The sequence below is a fragment of the Aptenodytes patagonicus genome, chromosome 6, assembly GCF_965638725.1.
Source record: "Aptenodytes patagonicus chromosome 6, bAptPat1.pri.cur, whole genome shotgun sequence".
In the NCBI taxonomy this organism is placed as follows: domain Eukaryota; kingdom Metazoa; phylum Chordata; class Aves; order Sphenisciformes; family Spheniscidae; genus Aptenodytes; species Aptenodytes patagonicus.
This window is the reverse complement of record NC_134954.1, coordinates 30,216,169-30,235,928: the sequence shown is the minus strand read 5'-3', so window position 1 is coordinate 30,235,928 and position 19,760 is coordinate 30,216,169. Positions and strand designations below refer to the sequence as shown.

The 19,760-nt window shown below is 41.6% G+C and overlaps 1 protein-coding gene across 1 annotated transcript in view; it reads left to right on the top strand.

Moving 5' to 3' along the window:
- PAK2 (p21 (RAC1) activated kinase 2) overlaps positions 1 to 19,760 on the top strand; it is a 50,988-nt gene that overhangs the window by 12,654 nt on the left and 18,574 nt on the right. The window contains exons 2-6 of the mRNA XM_076341807.1: positions 10,809 to 11,007; positions 16,817 to 16,917; positions 17,433 to 17,583; positions 18,472 to 18,503; positions 18,839 to 18,946. Coding sequence (XP_076197922.1) covers positions 10,833 to 11,007; positions 16,817 to 16,917; positions 17,433 to 17,583; positions 18,472 to 18,503; positions 18,839 to 18,946 — 567 coding nt within the window. The 5' untranslated portion in view covers positions 10,809 to 10,832. The remainder of the gene's footprint in view (positions 1 to 10,808; positions 11,008 to 16,816; positions 16,918 to 17,432; positions 17,584 to 18,471; positions 18,504 to 18,838; positions 18,947 to 19,760) is intronic.

The following is a 19,760-nucleotide window of genomic DNA, read 5'->3' as shown; positions in this document are numbered from 1 at the left end:
AGAAGAGGCAGAATTTCCCATTGTAGCATTTTGTGCCAGGCTGGCACTGTTTTACAGTGCTGCAAGAAGAGTCAAAGGTTTGGCCCCCAGGGCTGTTGAGCTGAGCTTAAGTTCCCGCTATCCACTAGCGGTAACTGCAGTTGAAGCAAGCCTTGGCCAGCCACTAGAGAGAAACAAAGAGCTCTATCATGAGCATATATGAAAAAGATAGTTTTTCTGGAGGGAGCTATTTCTCTCGTCTTTTCTCTTACTATTTCTTTTTTCTGTAGCTGACATTTGACAGCTCTACCAGTGTGATGAGGGAGTGACGGATCCCTTAATCTTGGATTCTTTCTTTTTTTTTTTGCCATCCTGGTACACACTGCGTGTTTCCTCTTCTCTTTCCAGTCAGCCCTGGACCTCTAATTTGGATGGGTAAGCCATGGGTTTGTCTTGCCGTTGCCCAATAATATTTCCAGAGGTTAAAAAAAGCCTTTGTTTTCTATTAGAGTTACTGGTGATCTCTCTGCACAACATCAGTAGCCAGACATTTTTAGAGCTGTATCATTGCTCTATTGAGTGGTGGTTGTCTAGTTTAAACAGCTGTGAATGCTGTTAGAAATATAAAAGTGCACCGAGCTATATAGGTACCTCGTGCAGGGTACCCTTTATTCAAGTAACTTTTGCTCTGGAATGTGTGATCCCTCCCTGCCTGTAAATGCCAGGTTTAATTGAGAATCTCAAAGATGACATGCAAGCTTCATTTCTTTTTTTTCTTGTAAACTTTCCCTACCCCATTCTCCTATGATCTTTAGAAAACCTCAGCTCAGGAAAATAAAGGCTGAAAAGTGTCTTCTAGTTCATGAAATATGAGTAAGCACGAACACCTTGAATCATGGATTTGCATGCGATGTGCATGCTGCAGGCTGTCTTGTCTGTCTTTAGTTGACTCAGGTTTTTAAGTAGGTAGAGCAGGGGTAATTTCCTTGTTGAAGGTTGAATAGACTTTTTCAAATGCCTTTGAGTACATGTTATCGTTACACAGGGTTGCACAATGGTTCGTTGAAGGAAAACTGTGGCTGTGGGCTGTATAAAATGAAGCGTGGCCTGAATTCAGCTGGTAGGCGTAACTACCCAGCCCTGGGGTACAGGGTGGAAATCAATCCCTCCTGATTTAATTTCTCCTCCATCGTGCTCTGCTGACCTGCAAGGGCTGCCTCTCTGAGCAAGGTGGGAATGGGCATCCGTGGATGTCATCTCAGCCATCTGGCTCATTTCTGTGCGCTGCTGTCATCGGCTGGCAATAACAATGTTGTAGCCTCACCGAGTGAGTTTTCCGGCCAAACTTAGGGGAAATGGGAAGTAAGGCAGTTGGGAAGTCACTTCTGAGGCCCATCTGGTACTGTCGCCTGCGGTGTTTGAGCTGTTTCAGAGGCGATAAAGCAGAGAAGAGGTTTCTAGCTCACTGGTGGTAAAATATGCCACTGCAGTTCAATAGTGCCAAATTGATTTTATGAAGCAGAAATGACGATTCAGGTGGGAGTTGATTGCTATGCATGGCTTAAAGGGAGAAAGTGGAGCTGTATCACAAGACTCGCAGGTGGATGCAGTATACAGTGAAGTCAAGTATCACTAATTTGCTTAAATTTTCTATGCACTAATGGGCTTCTACCATGACACTTGCACATCTTGTCTCTAGTCTGTGCCTCTTCTGATTTTTCCCTGTTGATATCTTTTTCAATCACAAAACATAGCTGATAATTAAGAATTATACCCTCTTCCCAATTCAGAAAGTTAAAAACTGAACGTTTGGGAGAAAAATTTGTCCTTACCAAGGTTTCTGCTATTGCTATGTTGGTTTTTTTGCTATATATACAGACTTTGTGAACCTGATCTGCCAGTTTGGAAGGCTGCCAGAATCTTAGAAGTGTGGTCTTTTTCACTTATCCTTATCAATGATTATATGAAAATTCTACTTTATTGTGCCGGCACCGAGGGGTGAGGATGACTTAGACATAAGCACTGCGTGGTGAAGAAGTACTAGCTGAAATACACTTGTTTCTGTGTCGGCTGTCTGGGGGATGAGAAGGTGATGTCTACCACTGGTTGCTTCTTAGAAGACTGGGATCTGTCTTTATTTCTAAAATGACATTTTCGCCAACTGGTTGCTCATTTTCAGTGCAAGACTTTGCACATCTGCTAAATGCCTTAAGGAGTAAATAGTTGAATTGCTTTAGGTTGTAATGTACTTTGGCAATGGGTTTGAAGAATATTTTTCCTTAGGAAGCCTTAGTAACCCTTTCAAATACCCCATGAATAGGATATTTGTCTTCTGTAACTTGGTTCACAGAAAGCACGTTATTACAGTTTTGGAGAGACTATTCCTTCTTCTGAACAAAAGATAGTTTCCTTTCTGCTTTTTTTTTCCTTCTAAACAGAAGAAATCATGCTTTTTTTTTTCTATTTTTTTTTTTCCCCAACTCTCTTCTTCACTTGGCAATTAAACACCAGTTATTTTTCTCTGTGCTATGTTTTCCCTTCTATTTGTGTCACTCAGCAAAAATCATAAGGAAATTGAGGGGTTGGAAAAAGACAAAATGGAAAGAATTTAGCTGGGTATGTTATATGTGTCATCCAGTCTGATTTTGCAAAAGACTGAGGTTCTCCTATACTGTTGTTAGAGTGGGAGTATTACATGTTGCCTCTGTCACATGTAGCAGTAAGGGGGAGATAGCAAGAAAGGACCTGTTTATAAACTTCATGGTTGTAGCCTTGCTGGTTGAAGGAGGCAAATGGTGCTTGCGGCTGTTAATTTTGCAAAAAAGATGCTGGCAATTTATCGTCTCCATTAGTGGGTCAGCCTTGCTGAGCAGTCAGTTTGGTTAACCTGTGTCCTTGCATAAATCTTAATGAAAAATTAATGTTTGACAGGCTCAGATGTTTTTTATTTCTGTTTTTTAGCTGTTTTCTCAACTGCATCATTTGAAAGGGGTATCTTGCTTGTTTGTGCTTGTAAATTAGGGAGAACTGTGCTTGTTTGGAGTATCGTAGGTTAGTCTCGTTTCCTAAATAAAAATAACTGTTAGCTTTCACAGATATGTGATTTGGCACTGACCAAATACTTTTATCTGAGACCCCCTAAAGCTGGAAAGAGATGTTTCAGCAAGTCCTGTGGAGATTGGTGCCTGCCTTTTTAGAGGTGGGAAGGCTTTTTGAGAGCTGTGTTGTATTAGAGCATCTGCACGTGTTTTTAATAACTGTAGGTGGAACAGATTATCCTGCTGGCTCTTACTGGCCATTATCAAGGTTACTCTTGTTCTTGCTTTTGCACAAGTCCTCTTTTGGCAGGCAGAAGATCTGAGACTGTGTTTGCCAAGTCTGCAAGAAAGTAATTCTTTGTCTGCCACTGCTGGTTTGTTTTTGCACAACTTTTCTGAGTTGAACTGAAGAGATAAGTATTTTCAGTCTCTGAAGGTAGTCTCATACTGTTTCAGAAAACTCCTTTTTGGATCTGATTAAATAAATCTCACGGATCCAAATGCTTCAAGTTGGAAAGCAAAACATCCAAAAAGATTTGTTTTGCTTTTCATGGGGAAGACAGTCTGAGATTTGCTGGTTCTGTGAATTTTTTGCAGCAGTGAAATAATTTCAAATTGATGAGCTGTTGAACTACCATGCTGTTAGAGATGGGGCAGGAAGTGAGCTGTGGCTAGGTAGCACCATCTGAATAAAAACTTGTCAGAAAGCTGCTTTCAGCTAATCCCTGGGAGGAAGTGAGCTATAATCAGTACTAAGTGAGCTAATCACAGGAAATCTATTGCTCAACAGGAGCCTTTAAAAAAAAAAAAAAAAAGGGGGGCGGGGGGGGAGGAGAAAGGGGGAAAGAAAAATACCCATGCAGACATTTCATTCTGCTTTTGTACTCCAAAATCTGTTTGGTCCAAGAAAATGGAATATCTGATGAACTGAACAGCCGTCTGATCTCCACTTAAAAACTGCACAACGTGTATATCCGTTTGCCCTCTTTTCCAGGATAATCAAGCACCAAGTCTCATCTCTTCCAGTAAGGTGTTTTTTCAGGTATTAAAAGGTGGTGGGTGTGGGGAGGCTGAGGATAAGCTAGCTACTGAAACCACTGGAGGCTTTGGGTCAATGTACTGGAAATGAGTCTCCAGACATTTTCAACAAGGACCTTTATAATATAAACCAAGGGTGGGACATGACTATCTTAAATATGTCTTGTTACACCGGTCTTTTCTTGGAGCATCACACACTAGCTCTTTTATTGTGTTGTTTTTAATTACTCTGTGGGTTTTTTTCACTTGACATCTTCTGCCTTGGAGATTTGTTTGCGAGACATCTATTTTGCTTTTTTCCTCTGCTCTGGACCTGGCTGTCCCGGATGCCACTCTGTGCGTGACAAACATTGCCAGTAGCACCCTATAAGGCTCTACAGGAAGACAGCAAATGACAGCCGCCACCATGCAGATTGCTGTAAGGATAACTTTCTTTTCTCAACCCTCATGCCCTCTGCTAGAGCAGGGACAGGGAAATGCACTTACCATCAGGGCTTTTTTCACTTTTGATCGGTTCTCTTTTCTTCTTCCATTCCTTCTGTTGGACAACAAACCGTTTTGCTGTGTTGCTTTCAAGCACCATGCCTGCTGTCTGTGTCCGTGGCCCAAATGTTCTGCAGTTCTCCTTGCAACAGTTCAGGTGGTGTCCCAATAAGGTCCTGCAGCTGTAGTGGCACATCAAGGATTATGATTTCAAAAGCAAAGTGGTTATGTTTCTTAATGCATTGTTAGCCTGAAATCCATTACTTCTGCTTTTTGGTCAGCCCTGCAAAATAGACTTAAATTTGACATTCATGTTGTTCCTTCTGTGTTACATTGCCGATAGTAAATGAGTTGAGTAATTTTTACCTGCAATAAACAGAACCGAGTTCAGTTTGCAGCTCTGTGAGCCTCCTGTCAAGGTATGTACATACAGAGAATTTGATTTATTTCACTGATTTAGTTGTGGCTCCTCAGAGATCTGTTGCTTAAGTGGCAGTGTAAAGCCAGGATATTGTGTGCCAGGAGTAGGAATTTATGTGCATGTTATCTAACAGCTCTGAGCTTGATGTGTTGGGTTTTTTTTTTCCAAGCAGTAGTCCAATTTATTTTTGCATCAAATCCCAGGCAGTGAAATACAGATGCAGTCTAGACTCCTCAAATACATTAATTTGAACATCTTAAGAAGACAAATTCAACTCATGATATGAGAACTTTCTACACCAGCCGTTTCATTTGATGCATGGTACCGTCTTCCTACCCCTGCTCGGGGCCTTGCAGTACTACACTGTAAGACTGATGTGTATGCACGCATAATGCATATTTAAAACTTAATCTGCTCAAGTACAAGTGCTCCAGGAAAAATGTGACTGTGTGCTATAGCAGATGGGAAAATGATTGTCTTCAATTTCATTTTATTTCCCTTTAGTCATTCTGCAAACAAGTTTGAGAGGAAAAATGTTCGTCCTTTTTTAGAAGTCAGAGGAGCTAAATAGCAGCCCGTGGTGGAGAGGGGACTCTGGTGGAGCCTGCTGCTGAACAAACACGCCGCTTCAGCTGGGACGGGAGTGGGTGTCAGCCTTGATACTGATCACGAGGGAGGCCGAGGGAGCCAGGACAGGCACAAGAGCTGCACTTAGGAAGTTCTTCAGGAAGCAGCCCCACTTGATGCTCACGCAAGGGGGAACTGGGGGGGGGGCAACAAAAAAACAAGTCAAAGCCACAGCATTCTGACTGATGTGCTGCAGCAGTGTCTGTTCATCAGCTTCCTGAAAATGCTGCCCAATTCTCACATTACTTTCCAGCTTTTACTCGCTGTCAGAGTTATGTTTCTGGGTGTTTTCCCACCAGTGGCAGCGACAGGAACTGCTGTCTTTCTTCTGTGACCTGGGTATGCCGTAGGTTATTGGGCCCTCTTCTTCCCCAAAAGGAAGAAAGCTAGTGAACAGCAGAACTGACTCCTGGAACATGGTTGTAAAAATGAAACTCTGAATGCATGTGCAAATTGGTCACTGCAGGTCTCTTCAGGGGCTGGGAGGAATAGGGTGGGTTAAGCTACACAAGGAGCTTCCCTGTGCTTTTCTTGCCTCAGCCTCACTGGGCAAAGGTGGAAAGGAAAGAGTTGCACTTCTGAGGAACCAGGCTTCAGATCTCCCACTGTTGGTGGTGAATGATTTAGGACAGCACAAACCCTGGCTGGCCACTTGCTGCTGGCTCTGCAGCAGAGGAGAGAGCACATTTGCTCTTCAGCTGCTGCAGTTCATGTTATGATGGTGTCTAAGGCTGCCGAGGATGAAAAGGGTACTGCCATTTTTGCTGCCCCAGTGCAGGGCAAGAAACTTTTGCCAAAAGGAGGTGACAACTATTGGGAGTAGTGTCATATACTGGAGGTAAGGACTGAGAATTGGAGCCTTGTGGTCACCAGCGCTGGTACCTGTGAGTATGTTTTGTGGAATAAGCAGCTCTTTTTGTGTCTTTTTTTTGTGAGTGTAGTGGGTTGCTGTCCTGTGGTGGGAACGAATCTGTCTGAAGTCTGTAGTTAAGTATTGTTTGCAGCTTCGCAGCTTGTCTCTGTGGTTCATTCCATTGCTTTCTAGTTCTTGTAATTAAATGTAGTGCAACTAGTGATTGTGGGGGAGTTGCCAATGTGCTGGAATACATTATTATTACTGGTATTATCTTCATTGGCAAAGATGAAAGTGAATCCCTTTCCCCTGATTACGTCTTCCTTCTGTCGTCTTTCTTCCAGATTTAGCATGCTTTTATGAGGTTGCTCAAACTTAGGTTAACCATTTTAGTAAATGTCTTTCAACCAAGCTAAAAAAAGCCCCACCATTAATTGTGTTGTCTGATTCTGTCAGAGAAATATGAACCTGACGTCCCCTTTGCCAGTATACAGACTCCTGGCAGGCACTGGAAAAAATGAAAATTCCCTTGGTCCTTGCAGTTCCCTGCACAAGCTATGATTCAGCAAGGCAGCCACGTGGGTGATGGTGCAAGAGTGATTACGCCTATCTGCTGTGAAATGAACAGGCTGGTTTCCCTCTTTGGGGGAGTGAGAGAGCAGAAAAGGAGCTTCAGTGTGTATTTCCACGCCTCTTATTTATTTATTTATTTATTTATTTATTTATTTATTTATTTTTAATCCCTCTTCCAGTCTTGCCCATAATGCCAAACCTCTGCAGCAATTTCAAAAGTACTTCCTGAAGCTGTGGAAACTTTCCCTGCGTAATGAAGACAGGGTAAGGATAAAGGAGAGAGGAACTGCTCTTTTTTTCTGTGCTCAGCTGTCAGAAAGAGACTAGCTGTTTTGACTTGAACCTGAACAAAATGATTGATTTTTTTAACTTCCGATGATGATTGAAGGATCATACTTCTGTTTCCTAAAGCGATCTGTTGTGAGTGGAGCTGTTGTAATTTCTTTAAACTATGAATTCAAAGCTGCTGTGCGTTGAAATGGTCCTTTGTGCAAAATAGTTTTGGATCTAGCAGTTTATTTTAACAACGGTCTTTGAAACAGCTGCCCAGAAATTATACTACTTTGTGTTATTAAATAAATCACATCTCTTAAGTTTTTCCTAGAAGCTGAGGTTTTACTAAACCACAGATTTTATGAGCTTGAAGGATTTTGTTTAACTGCAAATGACGGAACCAGTCCCTCAGGTGGGAAGCCGATGCCTGAGCTCTTTCTGCCACTCCAGTCTCCTCTGCCAGCCCCGCAGCTTGTCTTCCTCCTGTAGAGATCCTGGGCTCTACTTTGCGCAAGGTCAAGGATGTTTCTGAACACTTTGAACATGAAACACTGATCAGAACTGCAGCTCTGAGGGTTCTGCACAGATGCTGTTATGCCAGTTTCTTGAAGCGCCTTATTTTCTTGTGGAATAGATGAGTTTTGGATTTCCATATACTTGCTTCCAACTTGTTGCTTAACATTTTCTTCTCTTGAGCACTCAAGGCACTAAGAAATAATTCGTTTCAGATCAAGAAGCTGTAATACTGAGTATACGATGAGCTGACTTGCGCTGCTTGTGTCACTAAAAATTGAGAATTTTTCCTATAGTGAGAAATTTATATAAAAATATGTAAACAAAAGTGTAGTAGATTTTTTTAAAATCTGCAACCTGAATACCATGGTATAGCATTGTTAATTCAGTGACTGAGCCCTCCGAGGGAGTGTGTGGGGAATTAATATGGGCTTGGAGGGCCAAGTCTGTTCTTGTCCAGTTTCAGATGCAGGTTAGTTGTTTATCCTTATATCCTGCTCTTGCTAATATCAGGCAGCTCAAAGAACTGCACAGATGGAGGAAATAATAGGGTTTACTTTAGAAAAATACAAAAGACTACTCAGGATGTTGCTTTCTTCACATAGTATATAATTTTGATGTTAAAGTTATGTGATGTGCTTCTTTAGATTGGACATGAGGAAAAATTTCTTTACTGAAGGAGCGGTTAAATGTTGGAACAGGCTGCCCAGGGAAGTGGTTGAGTCACCATCCCTGGAAGTATTTAAAAGACGTGTAGATGAGGCTCTTAGGGACATGGTTTAGTGGGCATGGTGGTGTTGGGTTGACGGTTGGACTCAATGATCTTAGAGGTCTTTTCCAACCTTAATGATTCTATGATTTACCAGCTAGGATTTATTTAGCTGTCTGATTGTATTTCTTTGTTCAAAAGGAGGAGTGCTTTCTTTTAAATGTCTATTCCCATTTGGATATCTAAGGACCCTATATCCTACTCTTTTCTGAGACTTGATTAACATAAGGGAAATGGATTATGGTCCCCTGTACTGCCATCACTCCAAGCCTAACTTCCAACAGGACTCTTGAATACCCTATATCTGATTTGGTGGCTCAGACCAGAAATTTGTACATCTCACATTGGTGGCATGCACTTTGTGCAAGCAATATGTATTGTTAGGGAAGTGTTTGGAATTAAAATCCCTGTAGGTAGGCTGCTCAGACCTGCTGTTAGATTGCAGGGTTCTTAATTTTTTCCCCATATTGCAGTGTAGGTACTGGAAAATATAGAAGATCCTGCAGATAACTTGCAACATCTGAAAGAGCAATCAGTAGGCGAATTTGGAAGACTGTTGGAGGATGGGAGTTGTATTCTGATTCACAACTGCATCCCTGCAGACATGTTCAAGTGTTGCAGGTCTATTTATCGCTCCATCATCAAGAAAAGGGCTCAAAGGCAGGTTTGTCTAGGCGGGTGTTGCACAGCTTTGACCGCTGTTCTCTATCAGTCTTTAAGGAGATGGGGCAACCAGCACATGTCCAGTTTTTACTTGCACTGCCAGAACTTTGCTTTGTGCTGCTTGTGCCTCTGAAGGTATTTGTACAGAAATTATATGCTTTCATGGGCATTTATGGTGATAATTAATTTTAATCTCTCTTGAGCTTCATGACATAAAACAGTATGCTCTTGTGCTGCATGAATTCAGGCTGCTAGCATGCTTTGTTTTTCTTCATTGGGATCTGGCAGTATTCACCCAGTGCAACGATAGGGAACGGCAGTCCACCTGTTTTTTAGTTCTTCTGCTAAGACCGTGTTGTGCTGAGACATTGTATAGCACAATATTTATACTTTGGAAATAAGGTGTGATAATTAAGAATTGATTGCACTGTCTTATCCTGACTTTTTGCAATGACACTAATAATGATTGCTCTAGTGGTGTGGCTGGCACTGAGTCATGCTTTGGGACTATGATGGGCAGCTGGTAGACACCAGTGGGCCACTCATTTCCCAAACTGTCATGAGAGGAGGAGGAGGAGGTGAACACAGAGGACATGTGTTGGCTCCTGTTCCAAAAAGGTAGCTCATCATTTGAGCGTGTGGAGGAATGAGGGGTGTATTTGTTATTCAGCTGTCATCACAAGGTAATTTCTGTAAATCTTTATTTGTGCTATCTACTCTGTAGCAGAGAGGCCGCCTGTTTCTTGGTGATCAGAGAAAAATCTCCAGGATATTATGGGGAGGGAGGAAAGGCCAGTGCAGATTTTCTTGAATGTGTCATGTAGATGTTTTATTGTGCTGTGTTTTTAGCTTTAGCAGCTATTTGTTCAGGATCTCGCTCATGTTTTTGTTAAGGACTCAGAGGATTGTGGTGATAGTATATATTCTTTTTACAAATGGAGAAAGTGTGGCACAAAGTGCTGAAGCAATGCAAGTCCTCATTCAGAAGTGGAATGCATCCAGTGGATCTTAGTCCCATGTAGGCTGCATAATTTGGGTAGAGATATTCTTAATACAACTTGATGTGGACAGTGTGCTGAATTATGACTTATAAACATAAGCTATTCTTTTTTCCCCAAGATCTTGTCTGATAAATGACAAGAAGGAAAGCATCTAAGGCTTTTACAGGAGTTTGACTCTAGAGCATGAAGCTCTTTGGGCTAGAGCTACCCCTAAAAGAAATTGTACTTATGCCCTTACTTATGCCCTGTCCTTTTCACGTACGCAACCTTTGTGTGAACAGATAGTGAACCAGACCTGGGAATTGGTCCACATTATAACTGACTGTTCTTTTTGACTGGGTTAATTTTGTCACTGGAAAACTTTGTCACTCCATCCCACAAATGCTGCTGCTGGCCCAAATGAATGGGTGGCCCAGAAGCGGGAGTGAGGAAGAGATCTGCTTCCTTTTGTGGAGACATCAGTCTCTGCCAGTGCAAGTGCTTGCCGAGTTCCTTTCCCTGTTGACCAACAGAAGAAATGCTACATTTATGTATTCTATGCTCTCTTCCTATGTTAAAACAAATATTTCTATTTCAGTGCTTTCAGTAGCTATTGAGAACCATGTCTGACAACGGAGAACTGGAAGACAAGCCACCAGCTCCTCCTGTCCGGATGAGCAGTACAGGGGGCAAAGACCAGTTGTCTGCCAACCACAGCTTGAAACCCCTGCCCTCTGTACCAGAAGAGAGGAAACCTAGGAATAAAATCATCTCCATATTCTCTAGCACTGAAAAAGGTAAGATGCCTGTATTTTCCAAGGTTACTACTTTTATTCCTTTACTCTTCTTGTAAGTTTTTCTAGCGCTTTAGACATTTGAGTCCAGCCTGTCCAAGTGTAGGGGATTGGAGGAAGTGTTGAAAGTTGGATGTGTGTTCAGTGAGCTGAGATGTTCTTTCTGTTTGCACTGGGATGTTTGAAGATGAAATGCTAAGTAAGAAAAATTAAATAGCTCACTGAGGAAAACCACCACCTATTGCTTCTCATGTTTGCTGCCCAGTTTAAAGTAATGCATTTCCAAACAACCCTAAAAAATGTTTGTGATTCCTGGGTATCATATTACTTACCATTTTGCTACGCTAAATACAGATTTGTAGTTTAAACTGAGCATCCAGCTGTTTTGGAAGGTACTTCATGTTGATGACCATTTATGTGGTACCTTGAGGAGGAAAAAAGGTAGTAAAGACATAGTGGGAAGGGTGCAGTGTGCATGAAGGGGAATTGAGAAAAATTAAGTCCCTCTGTCTGTGTAACTGCACTGTTAGGTTTAATTACTAGTGGGGGAAAAATCTGGATTGCTGTAAACAAGGATTATTTCTGAGAAAAAATTGCTGTAATGAAACTAGACTGTGTTTGTGCTTTGTTTCTGTCCTCTTTTCTTCATGATGAATGTATGTATGTACAGCACTGGAGCCCTGATCCTGGTTCTCCAGGATGTCTGTATCCATGTACAACGAAAAAGTGCATAGGTAGAAACATCTTCTAACATCTGGTACGATAAAACTGTGCAGGGACTTATAAGCCTGACCTGACACTGCTATGCATTTTATTAATCTCTACCAGTTAGCAGTTTTGTCATTAATATTAAGATGTACAAGGGGAAGACCCTGCTGCTCTTAATGTCTTCTAGTTCTGCTCTTGGCTTCCTGTGCCTCATTGCTGATGTGCTGGGCAGGACTGGTTCAGTCATGCCGACACAGGTTTGACTGTTTCAAGAGACTTTGCTCCTCTGGTTATTTATTTGTTTGGCTAAGTATTTTCCCCAGGGCTGTGTTTTATTCTTGCTTAGCTGTGTGAGCAGTCCCTCTGCAGCCGTGCCTAACCCTGGGGACAAACGCTAGAGGCAGGCTTCCCTGTATTCTGAAGATCGGGCTTTCCACGATCTGGCAGAGTTTCTGCTCTGAACGGTGGGTGTGTTTTCCTTTTTGGAGGATGGAAAGATTTGGCCAGTGTAGCTTTTGGAAGCAGAGTAGTTATTTCACAAGGTCATTTATTGTGAAATAACTGTCCATGGCTGGATTACAGCAATAGCAGTGGTGGTCTTTTTTCTGGCAAGGATAAGAACCTTAAAGAGGTAAGGAGAATGTGAGAAGCTACTACAGGTTGGTGGCAGCACCCCAAGAGAGACTCCAGGCCTCTGAGGTTGGTGAAGGTGGTAAATCTGGGTGCTGTCAGCTAGGTGTAGGGCCGTGTGTCTGGAGCAGGTTCTAGCTTAGCCCTTCAATACTGTAGAAACTGGTGTTTTACCATTATATCGTTGGTCATGGGAGGAACTGCCTAGAAATTGTTGTGGTGAGTGCTGCAAGAAAATCTAGTGGAAGGATCAAATCTGTCCATCTTCAGACTAGGAGAATGGTTTAGGAGCTGGGATGGCACTTGTCATGCTGTTGCATTGATCGTTCATCAGAGCGTTTGTGGCCCTTCTTTACAGACAGGGATATAATGAAGTAGAATGTAAACCCCACATGAAGGAAGATTTTTTTCCTTGCTCTGAATTAGTAATATTGTGTAAGACTTGCTTGTGTTCTGAAACAAATTATGAATGCAAGTGGGTGCAGCACAGCTGGAGAGCTTTGTGACATTTTATAGCGCCTTTACTTCTCCTTGGATGTTTCCTCTTTCCATCTTGACGGCGGGTTTGTTCGTTGCTGAAATGGCTGGGGAGGTGGTTGAAGACTTGTCTAAAGCTGTATTGGCTCATCTGAAATTGCTTTGGAGTCCCATTACTTAAGCTTATTCAGACCATTCTGTAAATACTGATGTGTACCAAATTTATGGAAATTAATCTGCATATTTGTTTAGCATGTGTCTGTATACCTACTGATATTTAGTGATGCAAACTAAAAATGGAGGAAATAATTTCTGCTGAGAAAAGTACATTTTAGAGAAAATGGTGTCAGTTTATCTTTTCTAGATGTTAAAAAGTATTTGAAGTAATGTCCTTCTGAAAAAAAGCAGAAGGTTTTACTGCATGGCAAGATAATGTAGTTAGGAGAAATAGTAATTGAATTATCTAGTGCAAAGAAACTCCTTGAAAATTTGCCCCCTTTTTTTTTTTTTTTTTAAATTTGGAAAAAAACTTGTCAATTGGTTGACCTGCAGCAAGGATAATGTAAACATCCAAAGAAATGTTTTCGGACCTCAAGACTGCAAAACTGGCTGTCAAATGTAAGCGGAATATAAATGGACACCATGACTTTCTGGCACTAAAACAATAGTCAGATGTTAGTTGTTTTGCTCATTAGCATGGCTGAGGCGCACCCTCACCAGAAATGCCCATTTAATTTTTTTTTTTTTTTTTTAATTCTGCTGCTGGGAAGCTTTAAAGAAATATTAACTTCCTGCTTGGATTTTAAAAATATATTGGGACTACATGCAAAATAATCTGTCAACCTGGGGTAGAAGTTTTTTCATGGGAAAAATTTCTCCAGCCAGTGCCAAAGTTAACAAATTACTACAAAAATGGTAAAGTCTCCTTTTCAGAAAATGAAGGGATGCCTTACCAGGAGATGTACAAGACTACTGTGAATAGACTTGTTACTGGATAATGTTGTTTGGCTTTGTTCTGCAGATCTCTCTCTGTATGATTTTGCAAGGTCCCTCCTGGCCAGCTTCATCGTATCTGTTGCCACAGCTCTGCCCCCCCCTCCCTGGCTCCTCTCTTGGGAGGTTTCTCTGGCTTAGGAGATGGCGTTGGGGAGGTGGTATGCTTTGGAGGACTCGCTGCAGACGGTGAGGTTTAGCAAATGCAGAGTTTCTGCCCCAAGTCTGAGCTAGTTCTGTGCTGAAATAATCCTAAGAGTTTGAAGGGATTATTTAATGACCTAGTCATGGAGGTTTTTTCCCCCTAGTTCCATTGTTTAGGATAAATGAAGTGATAGTCATCTTTTTACTAGAGTACTTAATTGCCATGAATTTCCTTGGCTAGACTTCTGAAGTCAAATGAAACCTGCGTGTGCTTTTTGGAAAGCTTTAAAATAGTCCCCTAAACCAAGAAATGTTTGTCTTTGAGCAGAACTTATAGAAGGAGGTGCTGTGGGGCATCACGCAGGACCCGGGATAATGCATGTGACATGCTCAAGAACGCCGGCTCAGGGCAGATTTCTGCATGGTTTCAGCTGCGGTTCAGTGACTCAAAGCATACCATCTGGAGTCATCTAGCTACTATGACCAGGCTGTTGAGAAACATCTGTGTTTCTTGCTTTGTGTATGGAGGTTGGCCAGAGCACACCGTAGGCTCGCATACTGGTGGGGAGTGAGGGATGCTCGAGGCTGGGTTGCTATGCAGGAGGGTGTCTGAAGTACCTTGGGTGATGCCTTGCTGAGTGCCTGTGGCTTCATTTGGGGAAGAGAAGAGCCCAACTATTTGAGGCACTTTCTTAATCAGACAGAGCAGTTCTCCAATTCTCTGAATCCTTCTGAAGGACCTGTGTCTTCCCCCTCCCGGGAACAGGGGGGCTGTGTGCTGCTGTCTTTGCAGGGCCAAGGAACCACATCTTAGATTCACTCATGGTTTGAAACAAGCATCGCCGTTTATTAAAGGGATTCCCATTTAAATACAGAACTGTGTTGCAAACATAATCAGAGGTTGAAAAGCAGCATGGCCTCACAGTGGCCTTGTTCGCAGAGCCTCGAATACATCCTGCCAACACATGACTCACGGGACTTGCCTCTTGACTGAAGCTTGCTGCTTGCGTCTGTTTGAAGTGCTGCTCTGATCTGCTGTTCCTGTGGGCAGAGGAGTGATTTGTAGTCTCCTTGCCTAGCCTACTAATAAGATGTGTGTATTTTTGGAAGGAGCGGGTTTGTTTGCGCAGCACATGCTGGAGGGTTTGAGCACCAGCTCCTGTTCCCTAGATGTCGAGTGCTCCTGAGCAGGAACCTTCCTGAGGAATAAAACTTACCCCCCCCCCCCCCCCTTGCTTTCACATAAACAACTGCAAGAGATTGGGAAGAAACAGTACTTTCCTTAAAGGTTTTCACATAAGCAAGCTTCTCCTGTCCTGTGACTGAACGATGATAATGAGAACATTTGACAGTCTGTTTGCTTTTTGGCTCTGACCTGTGCAGCCATATTAAAGATATCCTGTTTATAATAGCTGTGTCTTTCCACTGCATTGTTCAGCTGGAGGCAGCCCACATGGCTTTTCGTTTGTAAGTATTGTCCTCGGCTCCCCGTCCTTCCTTTCCCGCCAGCGTGAGGGAATTTCAGATGGATTCTCTGGCTCTGAGCAGCACCAGCTATGCTTGCCCCGTGTTCAGTAACTTTTTACCATGTAGTAATGAAGAGGGTGCTGTTTTAGCTGCTCTTTTTCTGTACTGAAACTACATGACTTTTAGTTTTAAGATGAATTTAAAAATGAAGCAAAAACCTTTTTTTTTTTTTTAAACATACAAATGTAAAATGGTAATCAAGTTAGATTGCAAAATGGTGTGCTGCTTTCCTTTGTGGTTATGAGCACTATGGCATTCTTGCTGGCTTCATGCATGCTATAATATGCAGCTTCATGCAGCTGTAATGCAGCTGATTCAGCTATATGCTCTGTGAGCCCACAGGCGTTCCTAGGATTACACATGTGGTTTTCTTGGTATCAGGTTAGACATGCTCTACAGCTCACTGACAGGCCTCTCTGCCTTTCAGCAGAGGGCCATGAGATGAGGCCTGGAGCATCATCTTTCTACCTGGAGAGCAAACAGCAAGTACACCCCTCTGCTCTGGCAGGGAAAGAAACCAGGGCTCGGGCTTTTTTTCCAAGAACCAGAAAACAGGTTCCTGAAACCTTCCAACTTAACTCTGAACCTTTTCTGAGTAAATGGAACAGAATGGTGTATTTTATATTTAGATTTAGCTACAAATTGTCTACCATTTTTATTTATTTTCTCTTTGTCAGAAAAAATAAAAAACAAAAAAACCCAAGCCCCAGGCATTATAAAACATCTTACAAATTTAATTGAATCTAGGTTGGATTGTGCACATAGTCCTTCTCATTATCTGTTCCTGCTTCTGGTACTTATTATGCTTGCTTCCCCCACCGCCCTTTTAATTTAAATTAGGTAATTGCTCTGAGGCTATAAGCTCTTATCTTCATCACAGGAAGTCCTAGTTTGCATTAATTACCTTGAATTGAAGCAGTGAGGCAACTGAGTTTTAACGGTCTTTAGGGTGAACTTGAGGCTGAACTGAAGTTGTCTTTGGTGGTGTTCTTAATCCATATTAAAATGTCCTTTTTTGCATTGTAAACATCTCATATGTTTACATTTCATATGCTCAACAGAGGTCCTTGCACTCTGGTGCTCTTGATCTCTTGTTTGCTTGCTACCGTAGTATAAATGATTTGAATGGAACAAATTGTTGATTCTTACGTGAAGTCTATACCAACTTGAAAATATCAAATCACTGTGCTGCATATGTAAACACCTCCATCCAGTAAACAGAATAATGGTTACATTCATCCTAACTGTTGTAGGATGCTTGGATTGATTCTATTAAATGGAGACAATAGGACTTTAAATCTTTGCTCAGTAGATCTTTGAATGTCTTTTTCAGGAAGCAAGAAGAAGGAAAAGGAAAGGCCAGAAATCTCCCCACCATCAGATTTTGAGCATACCATCCATGTTGGCTTTGATGCTGTTACTGGAGAGTTCACTGTAAGTATATCTGCCTTGGAGTTGCTCAGAAAACAGCTGTGGGTCAATGCTGTAGTGAAGCCATTGCAATGTTTTAGAATAAAGTGCGAGTTAGTCTTTGTTTTTATCAAAGAAATAATTTTACTGTGCATTTGTACAGCACGCAGAGTAATGAGACTGTGACCTGTTAGTATTTCTGCAGTGTAAATGTCAGATCTGATGCTTTGTGTCACCTGGGAGAGCCTTCCCTGAGAAACCCTCTTCAGTTTACTTTCATTAGTGGGTAACACTGGTTCTGTTGAGCGCTTTTGTATTCCCATTCCTCGCATCTGGCTTAATCACCTGAAAGAGGTGGTGTCATGTTGGCACAGTGATTTGTGTTGTGTCACTTATGGACATATGGCTCCCCTTTAAAACCCCATCCTGCTTGTTCATGTGTTTAAGGCTGTGTGTGTTATGCTTTTTATAGAGGAAAGAAATTTGTTCTGCTTTTTAAAAATCTTTAAAATACTAGAAGGAATAGCCTATTTTTTCAGGGAATGCCAGAGCAATGGGCTCGGTTGCTTCAGACCTCAAATATCACGAAGCTAGAACAGAAGAAAAACCCCCAGGCGGTACTAGATGTGCTGAAATTCTACGACTCCAAAGACACAGCAAAACAGAAGTATCTGAGTTTTTCTGCTCCAGGTGAGATCCAAATGTGTGCAAGACCTATTGAAGAGGAGCTGGGTATTTGGAACACAGTCTTCCTCTCTTTCAGAATAATAAATCAGATTCAAATGCTGAAAGAGCAAGCTACTTTTCAATGAGGAACAAATATTTGAAGATGGATTTAAAACTTACTGGAAACTGGCTTTGTCCAGTTATTTCCTGTTTTAAGTGGAGAGGGGAAGAAATGGAACCGGATAATTCAAAATTAACTTTAATGGGCTGTGTTTATGAAGCTGGGGCTCTGAGACTGTGATTAATTGGTTTCGTGCTGGAGACCTCGCTCCTCCTCTCTGTGGCTGAAACATCTATCTGTGAACTTGATGTTACCATGTGGTGACATCAAAGATGCAAAATAAGTTGTGGCTCCTAGATGGGGAGCTATGTGGGGGGGCTGAGAGAATGGCTGTCCTACCAACAGATGCAGTTTTACCTAGTTTTCTTCCAAATTATTTCTGAAAACAGCTTAGTAATAAGGCTTTGTAATATTTCATCCTTGATTCAAGATACCACTAAGGGAACAGAAATACCCATTTGATCCTGATTTCACATCTCAGTAAGACAGAACACATAAGTGTGATGAGCAGTGCTCAACTTGGAAAACTGTGTGTGGGTACTCAGGTGAAGAGCAAGTTGGGAAATGAGTGGGTTTGCCTACCCTTAGAGGAGGATTTCAGAAACTTACAGCTTCCTTCTGCATGGTCTTACAGTGCAATACTGGTTTCTCTCATTTGTGACCATGAAACTTTGCTTTCTGAGAGATGAAAAAAAAAAATCTTCAAAGCAGTCTGTGTTCTTTACTCTGTAAAGTTCACTTTTTATTCTTTTTCTGATGATTTTATGTATTCTGCTATTTGTCCTATTTAGAAAAAGATGGTTTCCCTTCAGGAACACCAACGGTAAGTGTGTTTACTATTCTTTGTATCTTAGGCACATGCAAGTTCAGGTCTTCTGTATTTGTTATATACTGAATCTTGCTGTGTAAAACAAAATGAGAATTTTTTGTGTAACAAAAAAATAAACTGGGGGGTCAACAGAGCATATTTCACTGGAGCAATAGTATTTGAGTCTCGTAATAAAATGTAATAGGGCACTTAAACCACTCAACCTATCCTTTTCTTTTGACATCAGTAAGAATTCTTTTGCCTTCGTGTGTGTGTGGGGAAAAGCAAGTCTTTAACACTGTGGGGGAGACAATTTTTTTTTTTTTTTTTTAACTTTGGTAAAAATGTAGACCAATGCCAAAGGTTCAGAACCATCAACAGCTGTGGCAGATGATGATGAGGATGATGAAGAAGCTCCTCCTCCTGTTATTGCCCCACGGCCAGATCACACAAAATCGGTGAGCAGCTGTAAAATTTACAGTGCAGACCTGCATTTCTCAGTATTGCAGAACTTTTTCTACTTCTGTTTTGTAGCAAAGTGTTATATTTGTGCAATGAGCTGTTTGTTGGCTTGTGTTGAAGGTATCCAGTTATGCTTATCCTTCAACCCAGCATGCAAGGACGAGGCTTTTTAGTCCTAAAAAATTATAGCTAGTTTCTGTAACTTTGCACAGTACAGTGGTACAAGTGTAGTGTATGTGATTTTCTTCATTTTATTTGACTGCAGTGTGATAGCCTCACCAAATATACTACCTAAACCCAAAACAATTCAAATTTAAGATTTGAAAGCTTATTCACTCACAAAGTCATCAGCATTACATGAAAAGTTAAATGCTTAAGAAGTTGTTCATTAAGTTTTAGTGTAGTCATCCTGAACTACACACCTTGTTAATAATGTCCCAGGGATCACACTTACTCCAGCTCATTCTTTTGACTGTGGTAGGTGTACATTTTGCCGCTCTGTTGCCCACTTATTCTTGCTCCAGGAGTGCAAATGTGAATTGTGTTTATTTGTCAAGTGATACTGCTTTATAATTGCCCACTCTGGGTATGTAGACATATAAAATGTGACAGGTCTACAGTGTGATATTTCTAGAGTAGCTGTGTATGTCTGTGAACAGCTCAGGAGGAAATTAAATAAAGTTCCAAAAAATCCCCTAGACCGGGGGCAACTGGGAAACTTCTGAGAGTCTCATGCTTCTTTTCATGGCGAAGCATGAATCTTTTTCCTTTAGATCTTAATAGTAGTTGATCTCACTATTAAAGAGTGAT